Genomic DNA, 27,112 nt, shown 5'->3' with positions numbered 1-27,112 from the left:
GTGTTGGTCTGGTACAGTTTAGCCCATGTAGCATTAATTAGGTAGCAGTCAGAGTTGTGTGTGTGGGCAGGATATTGCTTCCAGGTTTGGAGTCAGCACCTCTGTCAAAAGGCCAAAGGGGCTCTTTTGTTTGTAAAACATATATAGATTTAGGTTCAGTTTACGCCTTGGAAACCTGTAGGAGCACATCTGCATTACTGACATTGGACCAATTTTTTATCAGTTCTTAGGAGAAACTGTGTTGTCCTGTTCCCTTTTCCTCTGCCATGATGGTGCTTTGGTCTTCTCACGGCATTGAGGTTGGCTCATTGCCATGGTGATGGTCGGCTAGTTCCAGGGCGATGAGGTGTAATTTACCCAGCATTTCCTGTCTGATACACAGCATCCTAATGAGTAAGAGACCTGCTTTTATAGCAGAGTGTTTGTTAACCAGACACAGCAGGGATCTGTGTGTGTGTATGTGTGTGTGTGCGTGTGTGTATATGTATGTGTGTGTGTGTGTGTGTGTGTGATTCAACATGTTTGTTTTAAGTATATGTGCACCTATAGGTGGGACTATGTGCTGTATAATAGTACATGGGTCCATGCTGTGGCCACGTGGCTGCAGTTCTTGGTTTAACCCCTCGGTGTCAGTGTTTACAGTGTCCCTTGTGATGAGGTCTTTGAGAGCAGCTTAAGGAAAGGATGCTTTTTCTAATACCAGCTGAAGCTTCATCTTATGAATTTTCCTCATTGAATAGTTCCACACTGACACTTAGTGCCTGTCCAATAAACTTGGTTTGGAATATCAACAACTGTGTCTGCATAATGAAGTTGTGTTGCCCAGTGTTGCCCTGTTAATTAAATGTCTGAGTTAACTGCTGTGTAAGCAAGCAGTTATAAGACACAGACACTGTTAGTTTGACATTTTAATTACTTAATTATCAATATGTAAATTAGTATTCTTTAGCTTTAGCCCTTATCGGCTTAAGCTTAACTCAATAGATGCAAAGAACATTTTGTATCTTGTAATTATATAATTGCCACTGCTAAAAAAAGGGTTGAGGTTTGATGTATTTTACATACCCCTGAAGACCCTTTTTGTGTTTGTGTATGTGTGTGTTGGTTTATCAGCCCTGAGGATAAATCACTATAATATTCCTATAGTTTTATAGTGTAATTGATCTTGGCATTATATGTCTCCACTGACTTTGATTTGGAGCTCCTGTACAGTCAGAAAACTGGTCTCATTGACCAGTCCACTTTGGACAGCTAGATGACAATTAACACACAAAATCCTCCACTGAAAACAGGACAACTGTGATGTGACTTCTCTCTGAAAATCTAAAAATAAAGACAAATCATCGTTCTAATTTATCCAGGCTCGCAGTGAAGAGTTGGCTGGCTGCTTTTGGTGTTTTGCCATATTTGGAAGTGGCTTATAACTTCTCATCACATCACTGGCACAAGTTGCAGACAGGCAGCCTCCTGTTAGCGCTGCACTTCATTAGAACCAGGTTTCAGTAGTACCACACACATTCAAACAGCAGGGCCATCTCCCTAGCATCAAAGGAGATTTTATACAAAGGGTTGTCTCTGTGTCTGTCTTCTCATCAGTGTCTGCTAATGATGCATGCTGCACACGTTTGTAACATTGACACCCTCCTCTCCCTATCACTCATTCACACTCTCAATCACTGCTCGCTCTCTCTCTCCCTCTCCCTCTCTCTCTCTCCCTCCCTCTCTCTCTCACTCGCTCTCCCCTTCAGCCTTTCGTGGTGTTTGTTTGGCTGCTGGGTTTTGTTTGTTTATTGTTTCCAGATGGCAGATGCAGACTTCATTTGTGTGGCTTTCAAGTTCCCAGAGAGCTTTTTACTGCCTTGGCTCAAGCGCTTATCCTGTTTCCTCCAGCCAGGCTTTATGATGGGCCCTTTATACGTAGCAACTGGAAACAACTGTCACTACCAGTCTGCGTCGGGAAGAACAGGAGAAAGACTAGAGAACGTGTCTTTTTGTTTTTTGTCTGTGTCCATCTGAACATGTTCATTAGTGACAAAGCAGTCAATCCACATATAAGAACAATGTGTTTTTTTTCCCAAGGGTGAACTTTACTGGCTTCATAGAATAAGAGGGAATACCCTTGATCTTGTTCACTATTCTGCAGTTCAACTACATCATCAGCAATCCCACAGAGAAATGGGATGAAATGTGCAAAACTAATTCTTTGTTGACATGACGGTTAGGCAGCGTGCTCACAGTAGTGATGAAGCTGGTAGTATGTTGTTTTCAGGACCTTGCTGAGTCTAGTCTGGGCATCATTAAGCGCTGTGACATCACTTATTTACAGGAACCCAGGAGGGCGACTCACCCAGTAAATGTGGGGGAGGACCAGTGCATGTCTTTACTCATCGGATGCGGTTTTAAGACGGAGCAGTAATCAAAGCTCTCAGCTATATAAAACCCACCCCTTCTCCTTAAGGAGGCCTTTTCTTCTGGCTGCTGCTGAATGAGTGATTACCCTGGAATTCCAACCTGCCTAATCCCATTTCTACCACTGATTTAACACAGAAAAGCAGTGGCCAAGGCACTGCATTCACTGACCTATCCCAAATAACTAGTCATTGGAAGGAAGTGTCAACCTGTTTCGTGTCATATTTCACATATTAACAAAGAAGGCCCAAGCATACACATTTTCTTAGTTTAAAGCAATTTGGAGGATTCGGGGAAGCCAGCTGTGTCACTGTTCCATTCTTCGTGCACTGAACGTTATTGCATGTGTCTCAGATGACGTCAGTTGTAATCGCAGCATGCTTATTTGTTTGTTTACTATCTGTCAGGGTCCGTGGCTTGTGCCAAGATGGCGGTAGTACTGCCATATAAGTTGGGGATGGCGGCATAGTCATTACACTAACCCGATCTTGACCCTGCACAAGGGGATCCGAGCAGAAGTGTGAGGGGATCTGACTTTAATGTTCACGTAATCACTGGTGTTTGTGTTTTACCACCACTGAGCGACTGGCTGGCCAGCTAATCTCATCAGGGTTTGGGCTGTGGTGCTGGGGTGAGCGAGAGGACAGCCTAGAATGACCCATATCTCCATGCCAGGATGGCTACAACACTCCGGCTCTGCTGTGCAGTTCCATCAGAGTTTTACTACGAGGCCCTTTGCCAGGGTGTTTACTACTGAACTGTCTGGCACAACAAGATAAAGCCTGTACTAATGCCCTCTAAGGACATAGCCACTCTCACTATTGGAGAGCCTGCTCTTTTTCATCATACCAGACATTTTGCAACTATATAATAATATTGTGGTGCAAAAATGGGAAAATTGACTGGGTCTACATAGTAACAGCTGTCCTTCATGTTAATAGATAGTAATTTTTCCCCTAATGTATCTACATGGGTTGGACAAAATAAGTACTGTCATTTAACAAATGTTATTTGTATAGCTTTCCTCAAGACAGATGTTGCCATGTACTTTATAGGAAAGGAAAGAAGCAGGAGAAGGACTTCTGGTTGCTTGTGAACCAATCAGATAAAATATTTGGATTTTCTTACGTTTCATTCAGAAAATGGTGGATTTGTTTACTCAACATTACTCAGCTCTTTAGAAAGCCTCGCTGCCCTTGGAATTCTGTAAAAACTTTTGCCTGTTTGTGTAGTCATTTTCACAATAGCTTTTTACTATTTTGCCTTTTTCACTGAACAGCTATGTGCAGTGCAGTGACATCACTTGCATGCCCTACATATAACGCAGTTCAGTGCAAGAGTAACAGGAGCAAAGGGGCAGGTTAGGTGGCGTAGTGTATATAGTGTTTCTTGTGTGAAACTCGGTAAACATTTTTTTATCTATGACCATTCTACAACCCTGACTGTGGGTTTATTATTGCGACAATGACGATGGTCCTCTAACTTTAAGGAAGTAATTTTTTTTTTTTAACCTAAACCATTTCCTTTCCCTAAACTTAACCTAATTGTTTTTATGCCTAAACCTAACCACACCATTATGTTTCATAAGCTTAACCATGTGTTTATTATTGTAACTATGACAACAAAGCTCACTCCACGTGTTTAATATGGTAACCAGGATGACGAAGGTCTGTTACGACTGCCATAGGGGTGCTATTTCAGGAGACACTCACATGGGTTGGAGACCAGGGGCAAACAACTGCTTTCTTTTCTTTTTTTTTTTTTTTTTTTTAGGTTGGAGAACATGTTTGGTGTCTTATATATTACTGTTACACCTGAGTAAGTTAAATTTACCATTATCAGGCTGTATAAAAGGCTTGTTTGTGGTTCTCCATTTTGCAATACCCACTGCTTCACACATTGTTGTTTTAGTGAGCTGACACTGTGGCACTCACTCTGCTGCACCCATGGGAGGTCAGAGACCTGCTCAGTCCTCACACACACATATTCACAAGTCTAATTTAAACCAGTGGATATTTTTGAGCCATTTCAGTTCCCTGACGTCTGTGCGTGTGTGCATGTGCGGACACAGGGGCATAATAAAGGAAGTTCCATGCGAGGGATGGATAGTTTTCCTATTTTGCTGTTAAGATGTAATTCTAAATATTTAGTTTTCCATTTTATAACAAGGCTAGTCATTGATATGGATGCCAGGAATGACTGCACCACCCTTTTCTGAGTGCCTCTTGAGTAACAATTCACATTTACTAATGTTTCATCAGCCTTGATGGGCTCCAAGTAAAGCAAACAGTGAATATCTATTCACTCTAAAACTGGGATCCACCACAGTCATTAAACATAAAAGAATGTGTGTGCACCAGCCTATGACCTCTTACAATTCACCTTATGTTAATAAAATATGGTAACACATGTTCTGTAGATGGCAGATTAAGATGTGTCTGTAAGTACACCTTCCAAGTGCTATGCAGCATTAGTGTTTAGTCGGTGGTGTGGGGAAGTGCATAGTGAAGAATCAGATCCAGTTTTGCAAATGTTTGGTTGGCCTTTAATTTGAAAAAATAATGAATGCAGGATACATCCATCTGGGAACGTGTTCAGATCAAAGAGACCATTTGAAAGAGTTCAAATTCTCGCCTAGGCCTAATTATCACCTAATAACTGATTTGGCAACAAATGACTAATTATTATCTGTTTTGCTTCTATTAGCCTGGCCCATGTGTATGCTAATAAAGGGTTTGTGTTGATGAAAATTAGCACTGGGTGCTAAATTTTTGTAGACTTAATTTAGGTTTTAACTGGATCCTTCCTAACTTTAGAATTTTTGTCACTTGCTGTATTTTCTTTCCCATATTCACCACATTTGTGCCAGTGTTTGTTCGTGCAGTGCTTCAAATAAGAAATAATTAGAGAAAGAATTTGTGTTCATAAAAATGCGTCCGTTGCAGAGAAATGTGTACTTCACAGAGAGGAAGGCTATCCTCTGCACTGTAAATTTCATTAGCCATATTCCAAACAAATAAGGGGCAGCATACTACCAGGAAGTTGGGGGCTGAACTCACTGGCCACTCAAAACCATGTTTCAACCCTCACATTTACGAACTAATGTTAGTTTGAATAAATCCCCCCTCTAACCTCTGCATGGATTGGGAAATAATATTTCCCACACAGGTTTACCTTACAGTCTGTTTACGTATCTGGTAGGTTGTTGCTCTTCGTTTATCGTTAGACTGATGGTGACTATTTCAGTCACAGAGGACGAGCTACAAGAGGTTAAGGGAGAGAAGCTAGAGTGGCAGCATCAATAGCTGAGCTTGAGGAAAGAGTGGAGGAATGTTTCTGAGAAAGGATGGCTGCAACACAGGATTTTAGCCCTTTTGCAGTTACTACTCCTCACATACACTCATGTTGGACTGAGGGCAGACTGGACTGTGCAGGGACTCATTATTGCCTCTTGAGGTACAAAGTGGTATTAGGAGATCTCACAGGCTGGGGTTAGCTGGGTATGCTAATGAGTAGATATCTCTGCAACACAATATATAGACATCTTTGACGCTACATCAGAGCTGTTATTTCTTCACATTTTGTGAATAAAATTTAATACTTTTTGAATGTTTAAAACTAAAATACTTACCTAATGCGCCTTTAAATCAGTAGATTAAAAATATGCCTTACTGTGATGTTAAAGACTGGAATACAGACACAGACAGACACACAAACACAAGCAGCATGGTAAAGTTAGCTTATCTTTGATGTACACCGATTGACAAAGAGACTCCCAGCTATCAAAGGATTACAAATAAACTCCATTGAAAATACTGGTGCACAAAAGGCGGCCTGTGTTCTCTCTGTTTGTGTTTGTTTTTAAATAAAGAATGTTATGAATAAGTAGTTTATGTTTCTCCTTTTGATCTAAATGTACAACATGATGCCTGGTCCTTTTATAGTGGTATTTGTTTAAAGATGTCCTTCCAGTTTAAGCTCACATTACAAGGATAGTGTTTGCTCTTGGGCCATATTCACCATGAAAAGTGGACTATGCACCAAATCAGATGGTAGTATAGGCCAGACTACAACCAAACTGCCATGCCTTTTAGTCCCGTCTTCGATGATGCGGTACTTCCTCAGGCTTTTGTCTCCAGTTTGGGGCACAGCTGTCAGGCTAGGTGCTATCCACGCTCCCCTCCCAAAAACCTCAGGCCACGCGCCGCTGCACCCCAAACACTAAATAGGAGCATTAGACACACCATGTTAAGGGCTGCTGGTGTTTGAGCTGTGGCTGTGGGTGCGTGTCTTGTCCCATGGCCAGAGACATGCGTATTATCACACACACACACACACACACACACTCGCAGCTGCACATCACACTGCAAAAGGTATCCTCTTCTCCGCACACTTCTATAAGACAACAGATTTATTCTTTTGTGTTAAGTGTCCCATTGTCCTATTGCTGACTTCTATTTTGTCTGTTGGCCATTGACCCCTCTCTCTGCTTTTAATTCCCCCCACCCAGCTACAGATCTTAACTGTGAAAATACCCACAAGGCCTATCTTCCCATATGTAGTGTTGCAGATTTTGATTATGCACCACTGGCATCACACCTCAGCAGGGTATATCCAAACATGAAAATTAATTCACAGCTAAATGCTGCTATATGCAGTCCGAGAGGGAAAGGAGAGGAGAAATCAAACACAGGTTTACACTAGTGAACAGCCCCAGCATTAAGAAAGAGAGCCTAAAGGCAGGCAGAGAAGGCAGTGCTCATTAATGTGCAAAGTAAATGGAATAGTTACCCCACCCTGCCCCCACCCACACACACACACGCGCGCAGTGGTCATCTCAGTGCCCTTTGATTGTGGGGAATTTCAATGGGCAAACAAAATTGACCTAAATAAAATAGATGTAAAATATTCCTGGAGCTGCTTAAAAAACAAGTTAATGAAAAAGAAGAATAAAATCAGCATAATGAGTCGAAACTGTAAACAGAGCTGAGCACTCGACGGATAGTCACATTGATCAGTCTGAAATGAGAAAGTCTGGCCAAACTGCACGCCATGTCTGTAAATCAAACTTGTTACCTTAAGGCTATGAAATGTTCTCTACCAACTTACCTCAAAACTCTCAGATTTTCAGGTTCTCTAAGCATTTTTACCTCATGACATTTATAAAGGAAAAAAAAAACACCTTTTTCTCAGTTTGATATAATTTATCTGAGTATATTCTATAGTTGTGACTTTTTAGCTGTAGCTATAGTTTCCTTTTAGACTGTCTGCTATGAACTTTAGCATGAAAGTACTTGGGCATGACTTTGTCTCATAGCAATGCAAATGGAATTGCCCCCTGATGGTTTGGAATGCACCCAGCTGGCCTTTAAAAGGTGATAATTGGAAAATACAGGATGAAGCTGCAGTCAAAGTTGGGACCCTGTGTTAGACTAAGTTAGCAAAGATGGAGGAGAGAGAACAGCAGTGATGGAGAAGAAGAATCCAATAGATGAATCTAAAATGATTTTTATTTTATCTTTTCTCTTTGTATTTTGATTCCATTGTTTGCAATATGCAGAACAGAACAGAATCCAAGACATGTAAATACTATTTAGAGTTTCTAAATAACCCTAATAATGCTTCTTTGCCAAAGAGTCTAGTGTGGAAGTATTTCAGACAAACTGATGAAAAGGTTGAAAGCAGACTGTCCTGTTATAGGTGTCTACACAAGAAGTGTAACAGTAAGAAATAAGAGCTTAACATTTAAGTGGCATTGTCATAGTATGCATAAATGCTTCACGTGGCGGTTTTGCCTTATAGAATAACACTCAGGTTTGAAGTTCAGGTTTATTTATGTGACTCTTTAAGGACAAAACAAGTCTTTAGAGCGCCATGTCCTTGCTCTGCACTGGCAAAGATATTCAGTTTACTATGCGGTCAAATAAAGCAGCAAAGTCTCATATATGAGAACCTGTAACTATCATATTTTTGGGCTTTTTGACTGAAACAATTAATCGATTAACAAAATAGTTGCCAATTAATTTTTAGCCAGTTGACTTCTCAATGAACCGACCAATCATTGCAGGCCAAAAAATAAAATGTATAAAAACAGAATTCAGCATGGGAAAGCAGATGTGCCAGTTAAAATGAAAACTACCAGTTTTAACAAAACCACAACTGAATTATTATTGCTGATAAATGCTGACCTTAGATTGAGTTTAATATATTCTCTATTTTACAGACTATAACTTTAACTAACCTTAACTTCATGTATTACTTGTTTTCGATATCATGAAGCTAAAATGCACGTCCCTACTAATTTATAAAACCTGACACAGCATTCCTTTACTTCTTGGGAAGGAAGTGGAGTGGGAAGGTCAGGAGGCCTATATGGGAGCTCTTCCCTTTACAAGGCTACACTCAAAGCAATTCTCCACTCCTCTCCTTGTGTTAGTCTAACCTAGTGTAAGCCTGTGCATCCGGTCTCCATTACTGTGTTCTCTTTTAAGAAAATGTGACGGTGATAAGGTTCTTTTGAAGTCCAGCTTTACTACAGGCCCTCTGCAGAGGGACAAAGCCAGCGGCCAGCTGCTAGAGTGAAGAGACAACTTGCCAAGCTTTACTTCTCTGAGTTCCAAGTTTGAGTTTTAAGTGATCCACAATTCACAAATTTCTAGATATGTTCTGGAAATCCTTTCCACATGATTCAGAATCTCCTCCTCTGTGGTCAGTCTTATTTATAAAATAAAAATATATTTGTGCGGATTAAAAATTTCCATATCATAACATTTCATAAACACTTTGGTCATTAGGCTGCACTCCAGTCAAAACAGTCTGCAGCATGCCAACTGTAAGCCTGTGTCAATCAGCAGACGTTTCCACCAACAATATGCCAACACCCATTCTGCATTCTGTTCAGGAAGCCCCTTACTAACTGCAAATGGAATCTTCATAATGACTTCCTGTACCTGATGCTTGCTGTTGCTATCTGCATTTCAGCGATGGGCCAGTTTTGACTGTACTCCTGACTTTTGACCAACATTGCATTTCTGTTGCGTTCATGACCCCTGAGAATAATGTCAATGCCAGTGCTCAGGTCAGCTCAGTGCCTTGTGCATATTATGGGTGAGTGAACCCCCATTCAACTCACATTTGATTCTGCATACAACCAGCCACCTACCCAAGTTCGCTGTATGGTTTCTTTAATGATGACCATACAGCAAGCTTGGGTAGATGGCTGGTTGGGCCATAAGTTGATCCACATGCAGTCAGGTACAGGGTGCTAATGTACTGTAATTTATGTCTTTACTTTCATTTGGACTCAAAATGCGATCGCTTGAAATGGATTATGTAAAATATAAGTTTATATGGAAAGCTTTAGGAGTCTTGTGGTTACCTAGATGTACGTTCTTTTGCTGGAGTCATGTTTCACAAATCTCTACAACAGAGGTTGCGAATGCAAAGTTAACATGACCCATTAGTCTGAAAGGGCCACAATTATGAAAAAATCTGTATCTACCTGTGACCAGACCTGAGCTCAACAACCCAGGTAAAGGAATTTACACAGGTTTAACTGCTGTAGCATGTTCAGTAACATACAGTAGTTTGTTGCTGAATTTTTGTTTTTTTTTTCTTTACTCTTAAACCTCTTGATTGGCAGGCTAGATGCAATATATTGCAATTTTTAATAAATTATCTCAGGCTGGTCCTGAAATGAGCTGGTGCCTGATAAGTTGAAAATGTGACACAGAGTTTAGTTTCCATCATCCTCCCAGAAAGGGAAGGAAGGGGCAGTGGTCATTGCCCACCCCACCTCCACCACACCCAATATAGGCCAAGGTAGGGTCCTGCTCTTTCCCTGTCACTTTCCACCATGTGTCTGTGTCTGTGTTTATGTTTCGGCATGTTTAATCTACTAACACACCATCATTAGGTTTGCTGCATCAGCTGTTACAGCCAATATGACAGTTCTCTATTAGACCAACATTTGACAACCTGTGTCTAAATCTTGAACTGTCATACAGTAGTGCATGGAATTCAACTGTCACTGTCTGATGTGTAGAAACTTGAATAGCAAATTTGTTGCTATAGTTTATATATACTAAAGTGTTATTGGAGTAATTCTATGGTTGCTTTCACCGACTGACCCAGGAAAGAAACATGCTGTCTGTTGATATAAATGGGTCAAGACACTTTATTTGACCTCACTCCTCCCCTTGCACATGTCCAAGCATATGGAAATTTTAGACAAAATTTGCATCCACTTGGCATTCTGGCTATTTCTTAAAATCAGATATTGACAAAGAGGCAGGTGCCAGTGGTCCAACAAATCATTTTTTCAGCTTACAATAAGATTTCACTTAAACTTTTTTTCATCTACTAAGAAAATGAGTCACACATACTGGTTTTTATTTTGCGTACTGTATTTTTAGCATTGTATTAACATTCTTAAATGGTTCTGGTCCAGGGGAATCCTGGAACACCATGAAGCGGAGACTGTTTGTGAAGCTCTTGCACTTTCATGGGGCTCACTGACTCATCAGTGGCTGTGTTGCGGTGAAAGCTGGTACAAGAATTCTCTCCATGTGGTGCACAACACCCGCAGCACACAGAGCTCTGACAATCTGACAATCCCAGCTTCCTATTTGCATCACTGCTTTTGCTACAGGAAATGTGTTGTTGATTTAATGATGTGGTGTGTCTGCCTGTTGTTGTGGAGACGTTTTGCTGTATTTTTTTCCCAACATTTTTGACTTGACATAGCCATGCCAAAGTTTGATGTGAGCTGTGAAACTTAGATACAACTAACTTCACATGACTTTATTAATTTAATTACTTTCTTTTGGCCATTTTGTGGCGTAGGCTAAGTGCAAGCATAAAGTACTGACATTTTTTTCTGTCTTTTGTCAAAATGCAAATAGTAATTGCAAATAAATTCTGATAATTTATGTAGACAAGAGACTAGCCCGGTATAGTAGTTAGGGGTTAATGCAGAATGTGTAGGCATATTTCAGTCATGTAAGGTCCTGTAGACTGACTAGAAGGGCTTTCAGCTTACAGTCTTTTTTTTATGTGGGGTACGGGTAGGGGCTGTGGACTGCTAAGGGGGGTTGTGGCCTATATAATACTTCCATGGTCAGATATTCAAGAAACTTCCTGGTGTGTCAGGATCAATCGGGCCTAAGCCAGTCTTAATTAAAGGCTTGGGGCTGGGCAGAAGTCGAGGGCAAAAGGCATCCCTGTTGGTTAGAAGAATGAAGCATCTGTCATTAAAACACTATAGGGAGCTTTGGCTTTATTATTTAAAATTCCTCTTTAATAACTCCTATGATGTCACACACAAATGTCTTTGGTTTTCCCCAGTAGAAATTAAGAGGAAAAAGCTGCAAAAGTCACCTCATATCCTGATTTGTTTATGTGGTATGCCAGAATTGACAAAACAGAGGAACATCTGTAAACAGAAGAAAAATATATGCTGTAATATTATTAGCCTACCTATATATCACTCTGCCATATTGTAACTCACTAAAATTGACAGAGTTGATTTTTATGCCTTCTGGAGTATCTGTATATACACATATTGTGAGGAGGCTCGGCTGATCTCACCATGAGCAATGCTCTCCTCTGTGAAAAATCTCCATTTAGTTCTATTTGCAGTATTTTTTAAGTATACTCAAGTTTGTTATGTAAATATATTTGAGACCCAGAAGGATTTTGCTGCATATCATCTTGAAGCCTTCCCTCGTTTATAGTCACGTCTTCTCTGTGCTTCTTAAATTGTAGAATTGTAGAAGAGTGTTAGAAGCTTAAGCTTAAAAGTAAATTTTGCAGTAAATGAGTGAGTTTCCAATGGCCTTGGCTACTGAAGCACAGTTGTTTCACAAGTTTTAAACAGATGCATTTGTAAAACAGATGCAGTTATCATGTTCAGCCACTTGGGGGCACAGGCAACTTACAGGGAAGAGATCAGGAGCTATGAGCCAGGGTGTGAATGTTGTGTGTGGGGGGTTCATTAATTAAATGGAATATGATCCAAAAGACTCTGTGCTCACTCATGACACATCATGTCCCACAAGAGAGGAAATAAGACAAATGCCACAGATGTCCCTTTTTTCTCTGTCCTGTTTTTCTCTTGTTGTAGTTTTCCTCCAAATCCAAACGTTGGACAGACAGCGCCTTAGTATGTTTTGGTCTCCTGAGTGGATCTTTCCAGTACACCCATCTGTCAGACTTTTTTCTGAGATCCGAGGAGGGGTACAGGGCGTGTTTATGTCTGGGCCCGGGTGGGTGGGTGGATGGGTGGGGGCAGGAGACCAGACGCAGTACATATCACATCGTAGGCCAAAAAATCCTAATAGTCTGATCTACCGACTGATCTACTGTTCCAGTCACATCCATATCCAGGGCGCATTCAGACACACCCCAGCCCAGATTGTCCCATGTAGTGGATGTTATGAGACCTTTTTTTTTTTTTTTTGGCTTGCCTGTACAACCGCGCCTTTCCATTCCTTGTTTGCTTTGTTTTTTTTTTCCTACCCAAACTTAACCAGGGCTTTATCCTTTCTCACCCCCCCCCCCTTATTATGCTCCACCCCCTCTTTCCATTCATTTTATTTTCCCCATGAGAGGACCCTTGACACCTGTAGTGTCAATTATACGTCATCTCCTGCACTTCAACTCCAAATGGGCAAATATTTATTTTTGTGCATTCTGTTAAGATACTCTTCCTCGACAGTCAGTCAGCTTTGAGGGTATATCAGCAGTTGTTTTACGTCAGATAATTAACTTAGTGGAAGTTGGTTTGACATCCCGCAGCAACATCATCTATTATGTAAATGCAAGGCAGTATCATTTCTGAGCCGTGAGAAGTGTTCTCACCTGCAGAACTAATGCTGTTAATGCATTCATATCATGGAGGGTTATGTAACTGTGCTAACTGAGATGGAAAGTGCAGCCACCTTGCCAGTCTTAATGCATTCAGGCTCCACAGTGTCAGATGGCCCCAGTGATCCAGGGGGCTCAAGATGGCAATGCTGTTTTACAGTCCGGATATGTGTGTCTGTGTGCAGGCCAGAATATGTATGTGCGTGCTGCAGTGTTTGTTAGATTAGGTTTGGATGTGTGTATCCATATGGTTCGGTGGCGACACATTTGAATCCTTCTGGCCTTTTGCCAGTTGTGTGTAATGGATATTTTGTGTGTGTGTGTGTGAATGTCAGTGTCTTTACACTGAACGCTTCTCAACCTTGTATTTGTTTTTGATGTGGCATTTTTATCCAAGTAGGTCTGTTTCAACCATATGACCCGTGTATGACCAGAGTTTGTATCACCAGCCATAAAAGGAGGGGTGTTGATTAGTTAACCCATGACTGACTGTCAAGGGAAGATAGTCCCAGTACCTGCTGGTCTCTTTGCCTTGTCACTGGTTGAGAGACTGCTTAAAAGTAAACACCCATCAATTCTCTTTGGCTCCCTGTCTCTCTTCCTCTCTTTCTCCCTCTGCTGCCATTACAGACAGACCCAGTGACATGAGTTGTGGAGAAGGCTCCCCACCTCTCCTCCGCCTCTTTTCTCCCGTGCACTGTAATCCTGACACCAAAAACCGCCCCTCAGAGAACAAGTGTCAACCTCAGAATAGAGCTTGCAGTCAGCTCCCCCCTTTCCCCCCTCTGGTAAGCATGTTAGAGAGTGCTAATGTTGATGGAGGTGACAATTAACTATACAATGATCACAGTGATGGCGCTTGTACCGCTGCCTCACAGCCTTGCTAAAGAGATAAGTGACTGATCTCTCCATGACTGGAACTGGGCATATGACAGATAAGCACATAAAGGGACAGTTACTTTGGTGAACATAGTGGAAGCTTGCTTGCCAGATGTTCTGCAAGCTTTATGCTGCATATTTGACTTGCTAATATCGGAGCCTATTTATAGTTTTTGTTGAAGCTTTGAACCTTAATGGAGCCCTAGTCATTTTTTATGTAGGATAATAATTGCTCATAATATATGTACATAAGATGATTCTCTATGTTAAATGTTGCTCTTTGAAGACAACATTTAAGCTGTTACCGTGGGAAAGAGCGGAATTTCCATTTGATGAAAGTCCGTGGGGAAATACCATGAGTTGTGTTGGAAGGATAGGGACTTGCCTTATTTGTGCCACGGACTGGTAAGCACACAAGTGCTCACATTCGCTGCTGCTGCTGCTGCGTCTGCTGCTGCTGACTTCTTTGCCAGGCACCCGTGGCTGACTCTGAAAAACAGGGGAAATGTTTTGGAGACACAACCTGAGATAATGACCACCTTGCAGCCCCCACTGTCAGGTTGTGAAACGGCCCAAAGATATTTGCATGAAATAAAGGAGAATCTTTCTCACGTCCGGCCCTGCGTCGGCCAAAGGTTTACTGTCGCAGATGCATGCTCCATCTGGCCCTGCTCTCCTCATTTTTTTAACTGTTCGGATACACCATCACAGTTTGTTCTTGATTATGGATGATATTTGTTAGTGGGCTCAAATTTTAATCTTTTAACTTTAGCGTCTTGTGTTAAGTGTAGGAGGGCATAGATTCAAAGTCATTAGGGAGTTACAGAATGTCACATTACACTGAGCTGTCACAGTATCTCCAAAGTAAGTCATACCTCTTTGTCCTGCTTGGGATTTCGGGGAATAGAGGGTTGAAGGGGGTCAAGTGGTCCTCTATCCTGAGCAAACATGGACATGGTGACAGCCGCTGGGACAACAAACCTCCACGAGAACCAGGCTGTCCTGCCAACATTCTCCCCGCCTCTCCACTACCAGCACAACCCCCCTCACCCCTCAGCCCAGGGCTGTGATCCTGCATAGCCGGTATAATGAAGCCATATAAGCCTGTTATTTGCTGCTTTACGGCTTGTTTTATGAAGGTGAGCTGACAAGCAGCTCCCAGAATGGTTCCTGTCACTTTAACAGACAGCATTACCAAGAGAAAAGGAGCGTTGGGGAGGGAGGGCAGGGCAGGCTGGAGAATGGGCCGGGGCCTTTATGTTAGTCCTGCCAGGGCTTTGATGGGTAGAGGTCTGGCTGCAGGCTATCACTGGTACATTTTACGTCTTCCACCTTTTGTCAGGAGGACATTATTGACGTTTGACCTATGTTCTTATTCCCACCTCTTCTTCACTAATCAATTACCACATCGATCCATTAATCAGACAGGGTGATGGCCAGTGAAAGGGCCCGTGGGTATGTGTGAAGAATTGTGGGATCGGCCTCAGGCTATCGAGGAGGAGGGCCTTTACCTGTGGAGTGCACTGTTCAGCATGTAGCTTAACAACTATTCCTTGTCCTTACTTTAAAGGCATCTCAATGTTAATTATTCACGAGAAAAGATATTTTTTTCTTCTTCATATGAAATCCATGACATTTGTGTGAAAAATGATTTAGTAATGTAAGCAAAATAAAGCTGTTTTCTTAAATTGGGGTCTTTTCACACAAATTCCTCTCCTGGGTGCACTTAGCATTATGGATGGATTTAGTATTAAGACTAACCATTGATTTAAGGTATCACACTCACACACCCACATCGCTGTGTATGTGCTCCCTCATATTAAAAAATATCTTTATTTCCTACAATGGGAAATCAGAAACACACAGTTGTTCTCAGCCTAGAAGCCTACAGGGTGAAAACCGGCAGGAAGCGTTCTTATTAACGAAGCTTTATTTAGTATGACTTCTGAAACATTGGCTGAAATATCAGCAGCCATTACACTGTGTCACTAAAAACAAGGATGCTTTTTGAATGAGGGCAAACATGTTTTTGTTCGTCTGACTGTTTCCATGGAGGTTATGCAGTAGCATAATTGTGTTTAGGGCACAAACAGAAACAGATCAGACACACAGACAGCCAACAGATCAAAACGGAAGCTGCAGGAGCGGAACCCACCATGCTTTGATTAGGTTTGGTTTTGGTTTGGTGTGTGCAGACTAAAGCCATCACCCCAGTCCGTCTTTGCCCTTGCCAAGTTGTTTGCCAAAACAGGGAAAGATCTGGGAAAGAAAGTAAGAGGGAGAAAAGCTGTGGACTGTTATTGTCCACCCGCCTGAGGCTGACCAGGGTCCAGCCGACAGTCACCCAGTTCTTGTGGGTTTAGTGAATTGAGAAGACACTTCTTGTGTGGATTTTTCAATTCTTCAACATGTCATTTGGCCGGGAGTGCTATTGTCCCCTGCCCCTTTTCTCCCTGCTCCTTCTGCCGAGACGAGTCGTGTCATCCCCTCGTGATCAGCACTTTTGTTGCCTTTGTTTTTGGCCCTACCTCAGAAGTCCATCTTGTCTTTTATGTCCCTGCCTTTCATGCATAAGGGAACAGTTGTGGCCTGTTGTGGGGCTGTTCCACTGCATTTCCACCAGTGGGGTTTCCTTTCATTCTCTTCAAAGTACTACAATGGGGCTCTGAAGGCCTGAATGGCCAATGCAGAGTGCACAATCCTACAGAGCCCGCTCATTTTGTTTTGCCAGAGTCAATAAAAATGCTAAGTTAAAAGCTAACCCCCTTATGCCCTCCTCGAATAGAGTGACTTGTTTGAACTTTCTGTGTTCCCCTCTCAATTAACTTTTAAAGATAAATTGATTGACTTCATTTTTTAAGATGTCATGTAAATTATATAATTCTGCAAACATTTAACTTTCCATTCTGTCCTTCATTTATTTATTTCAAATTCATTTAGCCTGTACTGTATATACAGTGCAAGCTACACAAAAGTCAGGACTGACTTGAATGAATTTATCTCGTTTTCTGTGATAGAGAGAGGGAGAGAGCTGGAGTGACAACTGCCAGTCATCAAAACCAGCTTGTGATTTTTGCAAATCATAGCGCTTATGTCCTTTACATCCTTACTTCTCCCTGTCCTGAAACCTAGATAAAGACATCTCCATTCTTCTAAGAAGGAGTGGGATTTAACTAGTTTTATGTGAAGGGATGAGGGATGGGGAAAAAAAAGGAAAAAAAGAAAAAAGTCGTGCTGTCGTCTCTGGGCATTACGGCAGAGGCCTTGCATGAAGGCATTGTGTGCCGATTTGTGAGCTGGGAGAAAGCCGGGGACTTTGAAAAGGATTACAGGTAGACAGACATTGGCTGCTGAAGATAACCGCCATGACTTCATCCTCATTGTGTAGATTAAGGCATAAAACCCAAACTAATGAGACCAGAAAGGGGGAAAAGACATGGATGGGAGGATGAGTAAGGGGTTTTGTTGATGGTGAGAGACGCTGCCTCTGGAATTAGCTTTTTAAAACTAGTAAAGGAAGATGTAGGGTCAGTGGTGATATAATCTGGGGAAGTAAGTTAAAAAAAATTCCTGTGCCAAACATGAAATGCAAAATTTAGCAAAATGGCTGAAGAAAATCAATCAAATCAATCTTTTCTACATGTGGGAGCAGTCTATTGCATTATGATAAAGGAACACATGAACAACATGTGTTGCTACTGAGGTTAACAGGGTGTTGCTTTCTTAACTTCTCAGAGCAAATTGAATGAGCAGTCTTGGTTCTTTATATCAATTATTTTTTTGGCAACACAGTACAGTCAGTACAGTTATCATCAACAAAATGTTAGCAGGTCCAGTATGATATTGTCTGTCCTGTTCCTCATAGTAAAAGAGAGGCCAACCCGTAGTAAACTCTGCAGCCCCCTCTTGATCTAATCTGGAGGGGAACGGATTGCTCATCCCAAGCTACACTTTGCTGGAGGGCAACAATGAAAGCAGGGGTCAGAAAAGAGAAAAAGTAGAAAAAAAAGTCTTTGAATCTTTCCTTTCGCTGTCTTGGGTGTCTCTGCTTAATTTTTCAGCATTTCTCTGCCATCCAATTGTGTCCTCAGACCGGAGGCAGTGTGGAAAAAAAAAACATGCACATACAGGATCATGCTGTGAGGAAGACCGTGTGTGGGGAATGCTTCAGCTCTCTTTTTCATTCTAAAAAAAAAAACAAGAAGTGTCAGACAGGCAGGTGGACATGAAGCTAGGTAAATATTGATGACTTTTTGACCATTTTATTTCCCACCCGCAGACAACTTTTTGCAGACAAAGGACCTGCCAATACTTCAGAAATATTGATTTCCTCCCTACTCTTTATTCATCTTTATTTTCACCAAATTTAATCTGGAATCTTAAGCACCACAGACCTCAGAGTGTAGTTTGCATATTAAGAAGTAGCTGATTATAGTGGGGTAGAAACACAGATCTTTAATTTTGTGCATTTTAGACACAGCTTCTGCCTGCACCACCATGCCGGAGATAATTGTGGAAATCTACATATTGAGAGGGAGGCTGTTGTTAGGGCCTGTTATGGAGTGGGCCACTTGTTATCTACTGTAATTCATGTGGTAGGATGAATATTACCACCTGAATTAGGCTATTATGCTGCCAGGTGGAGGCCAGTAGAGTTACAGGAAATAGTGATCATCATTTCATGATAATGAAGCAATTACTACAGGCTATTTGTAATACAGTATTTACTGCCACACCGCAATCACTCATCTTAGTTATCAAAATTTAATATATTGTATGCTGCAGCTGAGGAGGCCTAGTCTTTTGCATTTGGTTTGGTTGTTAGTAATGTTGCTTATTGTGTCATTCACATACAAGCGCCCACCACTTAGGGACACTATTGACTTCATATAATGCCAAAAATACAGCCGCAGTGGTGAAACATAATATAACACTGAAAATAAAAAATTGAAAACAATGGGTTTATCTTCCAAACCAAGTTTGACAACTGAAAACACAACTCGTTTTTTTAGTATAATCATTTGATCATAATAATCCAGCTGCAGGAACATTTTAAGGACAAGTCTGTGTCTAAGTCAGGATCATCTCACATTTTTGTCTGGTTTGAAGGTACCATATCCCTTCGGATGGCCATAACTGGTGTAAACAACTCTATGATTAACTTATTTAACTTGCTTACAAAACCCCCAAGTGCGAGAAGCATAATCCCAAACAGGACACACACAAGTGTAAAGTTTTGTGCACATCTGTGGAATCCCAGATCTCTTTCATAGTTTGACATTTCTCAGTGACATGCTATTACCTGTTACCTTGAGAAATATTGGTGACCCTTTCTGGATTACATGACAGGGTATTTCAGAGATAAGGAGATGAAACTTGGGGAAAACAGGAGCTGAATATGGCAAAAAGTGTACATCAGTCACATGAGAGTGGTGAAGATAAGATGTGAAGTTCAAGGATATGTGGTTCAAGGTAGACTTATTGTAGTTAGGCACTACAGAGACACTGACAGAGAGTGTCAGATCATCAGAGGCTATTCTGTTGAATTGAAGATCAGTTGATAGTTCTATACCAGTGAACTTCTTTGTCCAAGACACTCTCTGGTGTTGGAGGAAGACAGACACAAATCTGCATGTAAAATGCTTCTCAGCCAGCACGGAGAAGTGCTGCACAGTTCGTGTGTTTTTTTTTTTTTTGGCTGTTCTCAATAATTACTTGTTAGACAGCATGTCTAAATTTGCCACACTGTACTGTTGGGTCTGAAAAACTAATGTACATGGCTCAGGAAGGCCCATGTCTAGTCTAACACAGCCAGAGCTCACCACATTAACCCCCCCGCCCACTGCCACTAGACCTGGGTCTGCTGCTGCCTCTTTGCTAATGAGAACCAGTCCCATCCAGCACCATATAAACCCCACTAACACACACTTACCTCTGATCTCAGACCAGTAAATGTTGTCACTGTGGCTAGGTCCCACCACTTTACAGCTGCTAATATAGCCACATAACCCTGTGTTATCATAACCTTTCATGTAAAAAAGAAAAAAAAAAGTGGAGAGGAGAGGAAAAGAAATAGGTAATGTAGGCGAATATGGTACTTTGGGGACTGTTAAATAGATGTAACACAAATATATTGTGATTTAATCATGGGAAAACGTCAACCAGATGTGGGAAGGTGTAAATAAAAATATCCAGATTGCATGTAGTAAATGGAAGTGATGTGTGCATTTGATGATGATCACGAGATCCACACTGGATTATGTTTATGGCTACCTGACCATACAAGCAGTTCTTTTGGGTTTTTATGAGAAAATTATTTTTTTAATACATCCACCAGATTAATCCATTTAAAAATAAACCAGTCAAAAAATGTCTTGTAGATGTGATCACTCTTGTGTAGTACTGACCAGACATATAGACCATCACTATAAAACTTTTTATTGTACTAATAGACTGTGATTTTTAAATAAAGTGTAACAATAATGGAAATCACTCACCAATCAAAATATAGTGTTGATAATTTTGGTACTCACTATTTACCATACTGTAAGTAATCCCTTTTTTCTTTCTTGTCCACACAATCAACTGTGAACAGGAAATATTGGAGTTTTTTCATGCTTCCTAGCTTTTTGCAACATTGGAATTTAGTGATTGCTGCTTTCATATCATTGTAGATGCAAATGGAAAAAATGAATTGCAGTGGAGCATTTAACGTTTTTATTTACTGGAGAATGAGAAAGATGTAGAGTAACTTTGATCTAATAACAGAGTCTACGCTCTTGTGGCTCTGTTTCTCGTTCATAGTTGTTGTTACTAATAATGTCAGTACCATTGACAGGCACAATTTTATTGTGGCTTTTGCTTCCTACTATTTCACATTTGGCTTACATGTAAAGCACCACAATGAAGCATTACATTCAGCAGACTATGTATCTGTAATGTATGGGGCTCAGTAAGCCTTGCTACTGCTTCCTGTAGATTGCCTACATATCATCATTTTAGATATGGTTTTATTTTTAAAGAGAATAGTGCATGTTTTTATTAGACTGTTGCCCCTTGTAGTTATTTCAATGCCAGGATGAGAAAAAATGCAACCCACAGGGCTTGACAGTGCAAGCGTTTCACTCGCATTTGCAACTGAAAGGAGATGTATGTGAACTGGAAAATGTGTTAAGCAGCATGTGTGTGTGTGAATAATTTTGTGAATACAAAATTCAACCCAAGCAGCATCTATTTTTTTTTTTTTTTTTTTTGATTGATAACACAACAGCAATGATGATGACACGGTCACTGTTTTCAGTCAATGTTGTCTGAAAAAGATCACGTGATCCTCTCATTAGGGCAAAGGGTCCTTTAGGTACCAGTTTTCCTGTCTAAACAGACTGAGCAGACTTTTTTGGCATTTAGAACTAAGAAGAACTAGTTTATTATAGAGGTGTTCATACTGTTTATACAGCTCAAAGATATTTAAAGTATAAACAATTACGTAATTGTTAAATGAACGCAGTTTGAAGCAAAAAAAGTTTAAACCTTTTGTACCTTTGTATTTAAATAAATCATCGTGCTTGTGTATGTTTCCTCATATCCCTTCACAAAGGAAAAACACAATATTTGATACATTTTCATTGCACCTCTTGATTTTGGCCACAGTTATTGACCTCTGCTTCTAGTGTACTTTCTCTAGCCAACATCAAAGCACCTTTACTCCCTCTCTCTGTTTCAGTTTTTTTTTCCTCTATGAAGGAAGCTACTATTAAATTACAGCCACCATCTTTTTGTACTTCAGTTATATTACATTGTATTTGCCTTTTAAGTGGGCACTTAGTATGGCTTTTTAACATTTTCCCATGAGCAGTATGCACAGAATAGACTGATGCCATTTAGATCTCAACAGCCTCCTCTTGCCCCCTACCAGACAGCACTCCTACTTCCATCCTTTTACCCTCTGTTTTCCTTTCTAATTTTTTTTGTTTGCTTTTTTTCACCTTTTCTCCATCAATTTAGACTGTGTAGCTTTTTGTCCCTATAATGACTGCAAGCTCTACCTACTTCCACTGGTCCAGAATTTGCATGGGGGTGTGCCGTAGTCCTCCCTCCGACCTTTGCCCGTATTTTCTCCATAAGCCTTTTGTGAATTCTGTCCTCAGCTTGAATAGACTCTGTGTACCTGGAAACACTAAAATGCTGGAAGCAACCTGAATTGGTTTTAACTGCCTGCTCCAACTGCAAAACATCTCAGTTTAGATTAGGCCTTATTGGGACTGGAGGGCATGTGGAAGCGTAGTTGACAGGATTAAGTGGCTATTGAAGTGACTTTAGCTCCTTTTAGAGAGCAAAAGACAAGAAAAGAGAATAATTAATAGAAGGAATACCCCCCTCTACCTTTCTTTCACTTGCCAATATGGTCCCCCGAAGGGCTTCTAATGCCCAGCGAGGGTTAGAGGTGGGAGAAGCTGTTTCTCGTTGTAATTACATATATCTGATCCTAAACATTCAGCTATTCATTAGGGCCAATTGTTTCAGAAGCCAGATTGATGGAACAAATAATTAAGACGCGTGTGCAATGATTGTGATTATTGGTGTGCACACTTGTGTGGGTGTGGATGGGAGGGGGTACACAGGCCAACATAGCTGCGTGTTTGTGATCTTGTGTGTGAACCTTAAACACATTTGAGTGTGCACATAGAGGTGGGAGCTGTGATGATGAGCGTGTCAAGTATTAGTCAGTGTGATATTTCAGAGTGTGGTAAATAACTTACATTTTTAGGTTGTTAAGGTGGAACAACTCTATGCGCATTTTTGCCTTCATTTTGCTTCAGCACGTAGAAGGTCAGTCAGTGTTGCATGAAAAATGAAGTGTTTCTAAAAATAAAATAGCCACCAAAAACAGTTTGTTGCAAGTTTTTCCAAACTTGTAAGAAGCATAATCTGAAGAGGAAAGATAGACACTACAGAAAAGCATTTAAAATGACAAATTATTGTGCATGCTCTTAAGTTATATAGTTAGGTATTGTTTTAACACATAAAAAATATTAGATAGCCCTCTTAATGAAATATGTTGGTAATCTCTTCTTGTTTAAAAACTACATTTACAAGGTTGTACTGTATTTACCCTTGAATATTTCAGTTTATTGCATGTGACTGGAAACTGTGAGTAACTTATTTACCTTTTGAACTGAAATCTAGTAAAACAGCTCTTAAATCAGCTCTTAAAATCTGAAGCCAATAATAAATGATTACCATTTTACTCATGTATGTACTCAAACATTACAATGCAGCATTTTGTTACTGGCATTTCAGATCACTATTACCATCTTAAATTGCCTGTATCTTTGATATATGTTTATCCATTTGGTAATTATGTATCTATAAGAGAATAACTGTCTATAAAGTAGTTTCTTTTAAAGTAACTGCAGTAACTCAGCTACACAGTCTTTCCCAAATTCTTCCATGACTCAGCTCCAACCATTCCTGACACCCCTACTCATTCACTTTCTACCCTGCCCAGATATTCAGCAGAGTGGCTACATTAGCATATGAGTGGCTCAGTGTTTGGGTGAGTTTGTTCTCACCAAAGAGTGCCAAAGCACAGGTCAACGTCTCTCATCCACTTCAATGAACAGCTGAAGGGCAAACAAAATGAAATGTTTCCAGACTTTCACTCTAGTCTGGAGGATGTGGCCTCCTCCTCCTCCTCCTGGATCGTCAGTAATATAAACACTGTTTATATTATGAAGATGAATGCAGCAGCAACCCTTAATTACTCGTTGCCCTTACTATTGATGTATATTGTATTTATGTGTAATGTGTGCACTACAGACATGTACATTCATGCTACTCCTGCCTGAATGCATATTTGTGTGGTGTACACAATCACATGTATGTGTCTGTGTGCCACCATGTACTTATGTGTGTATATGTTTGTGTTGACAGGGAGAGCGGTTGGCTCCTGCCCATAGCCTGGCAGTTGTATACCAAAGCATGGCGTCATCACCATCACTCTGCAGGCCCCTCGCTGCGCTACATACCCCGCAGGGCGGTTCTCTACTGCCCTGGCAACGATGAGCGAAAATTGAGGAAACTAGCCTCGCTGGATGTCGACTGTGCTGTCTTGGACTGCGAGGATGGTGTAGCCCTCAGCAAAAAGGTACATAAATACACAGATACACGTGTATAAGTGAAATGCGGCTTGGTTTAGACAGGTCAGCAAGGAGCACACAATCACACACACAGCTGTGTGATCCTGAATGATTTTAATTCCATCTCCCTCCTTCAGACAGGTGCTCGGTCTTAATTACTGCAAGGAAAACTACCTAAGTGACACGGTTAAAACAAGCACATTTCACCCCATTATGATGGTATAAAGGCAGTGGTTCCCCCCCTATCAGTCCTTTAAAACAAGGTGACCATGTCCCACTGGGCAAGCAGCGGGAAAGCACCAGATGCAGCAGGTTAAAAGCATTCTCCTCCCGCCCACACGACCTCCCCATTGGCCCTCCGGAACTGCCCATGAAATCGTGATTGGAGAGTGGGATAAAGAAGGGGCCTGGGTAAAAAGTTAACTAACAAAGGTTTTAAGTCATGATAATAAAGATGATTGATATGGCTGGAGGCTGTTCCTGTAGTAGACAAAGACAATAAGATGATCCCTGTGTGACTGACAGGCTGAAACTGTGACCCCGCAATGGAGTTGGTGGATGTCAGAGCTTCTGTCTTTATTACATTTTAGAGTGGAAATGTGGAGAGGAATGCAGCACTGAAGAAGCCATTCAGGCTTGAGGAGAATTCAGACGCCAGACTCTTGAGCTGTCAGCATGTGACAGGTTCATGTCTCTATCTTATTTCAACAAAAGCATTCTGCTCCAATCCACTTTTTTTTGTTCACCAACCCACTCATTTCACTTAAATCGTAAGACATTATTTCCAACTCTGAGTTTGCGATAAACAATTTAAAAATGTGAATATGATTTTTTTTTCTTTATCCTTTCCAAAAGCCTTTTATCTGCTAGCTATCTACCTTTATGTTAGCTAATGATAGCATTAGGCCTTGCATGTGCTATTAACAAGAAAGGATACATTAACATTAACTACAGGGCAGTTCAGTTTCCCGTAACATGCTGAATTATTCCCCTCAGCTGGCTCCCAATTTAAATCAAAATACCAACATTAAATTCTGGAAAACAGCGCTGTACCTCAACAGTTTCCTGCCTTAGAATCCTATTACTTTCTTCTTCTGTGAGCCAGCTACATCAATACTACACGCTACAAATCTTGGCATCACCTCGGATTTCGGCCGTTCACTGCCACCATAGAGTCTGACACAGTGTGCAAAAATCCTGTAACCTATTATGTGTTTGCTAGGCCAAACTGTGTAATATAAAAATTAGTTATTTACTCAGTAGCAAAATTCACCTTTCCTACCGGCATCCTCTCTTCACTTCCCACACTCTCAGCTTCTTCCTCCACTGTGGCAATTGGAAATCCATGGGGGTTGTTGTGTAGTTATACCTTGCCTTAAGATGATTTTTTTTTTTCCAGTTGGATAAACAGTACTTCTAGTGTGTGTGTGTGTGTGTGTGTGTGTGTGTGTGTGTGAGTGTGTGAGTGTGTGAGTGTGTGAGTGTGTGAGTGTGTGAGAGAGAGAGAGAGAGAGAGAGAGAGAGAGAGAGAGAGAGAGAGAGAGAGAGAGAGAGAATACCACCACCACAAGACATTTGTTTTACACATATTTGAAATCAATGTGGCATAATAATTGTTGTATAATCAAATATGTGTTTGTCTTATTTAGTACATACACAGGGGGTATTTACTAAGGATATGTGATATGTAGTTGTGATGAAGAATATTTCAACATATATATCATAGTATCATCTGCATATGATTGAACTTGATAATGAGAAAGAATCATGGTAGATCATTAATAAGAGCAGAACAAGTGACTCCAAAGTAGAACCATGAGGCACACCTTGTTGCTGAGTTAGCAAATCTGATTTACACACTTGTACAACAACACATTGCTTTTTATCATTAAGATACAAATTAAACCACAATGCATGTTGTGGAAAGCTAACAACATGGTACTTATCTTAAAGGAGATTGTAATCCACATGGTCAAAAGCTTCAGTGAGATCAGTAAATATGGCTCCTATGAGATTACCACAGTCAGATGCAGAGAAAACACCAATGCTGAATTTTAAGAGAATGGTCGTTGTGGAAAACTGCAGTTTTTATATTACAGTTTGTTTCACCGACAATTTCTACTCTGTATACAGTAGCTGCGATCATATTCACCATGACAACTGCACAGTTGGCCAAACCTCAACAATGGACTCTTAATGTATGTCTGATGCTTTCTAGGGAGAGGTAATGGTAGCAAAGCAGAGACTGAGCTTGCTAAAATGCCACCCTGAACCACTGTTTTGGTGGAGGTAACAATAGGTTAGGTGAAACGCGAGATTAGTTACTGGGTATGCATTAATAGGCCTTAAATAGGGCTACTGCCTAAAACCACCCTCCTGTTATGTGTTCATTAATGTATTCTTTTCATTATCTTTCACCTTCACCTTAAAACAGAGAAGGATATTCATGACAAAAAGGTATGTGATGAAGGTCAGTCCACCCCCCCCTCTTGAAAATTGAAATCCGGGAGTGCCCGCTTTAATTGCCTGCCGCTTTGACTCCAAAAATGTCTATGCTCCATCTTGGCAGTAATGCTGGCTGCTTAAGAGGCAGGGAGATGAGAAAGGGAGTAAAGGGTAGGAGCCACCCAGAGCTTGCTAACTGTCACCATGGACCCAGAGGGGAGAGAAGGAGGAGGAGAGAGGGGAGGGAAGACAAGGCTGACTGCTCTAACACTCTTACACATATCATCATATCTGTATGATCAGTGGGGTGGAGGAAGAGGGGAGGGCAGGTTGAAACCCCGGAGCGGAACTGACGGCTACACCTGTCCTCTCTC

The 27,112-nt window shown here is 40.9% G+C and overlaps 1 protein-coding gene across 1 annotated transcript in view; it reads left to right on the top strand.

The window, feature by feature from the left end:
- The window catches only part of clybl (citrate lyase beta like), a 54,500-nt gene that overhangs the window by 5,239 nt on the left and 22,149 nt on the right, over positions 1–27,112 (top strand). The window contains exon 2 of the mRNA XM_041056338.1: positions 24,088–24,301. Within this exon, the coding sequence (XP_040912272.1) occupies positions 24,088–24,301 (214 nt within the window). The remainder of the gene's footprint in view (positions 1–24,087; positions 24,302–27,112) is intronic.

The sequence above is a fragment of the Toxotes jaculatrix genome, chromosome 15 (assembly GCF_017976425.1).
Source record: "Toxotes jaculatrix isolate fToxJac2 chromosome 15, fToxJac2.pri, whole genome shotgun sequence".
Classification (NCBI taxonomy): Eukaryota; Metazoa; Chordata; class Actinopteri; family Toxotidae; genus Toxotes; species Toxotes jaculatrix.
Note: the sequence above shows the minus strand (reverse complement) of the source record. Positions and strands in the feature narration are given on the sequence as shown.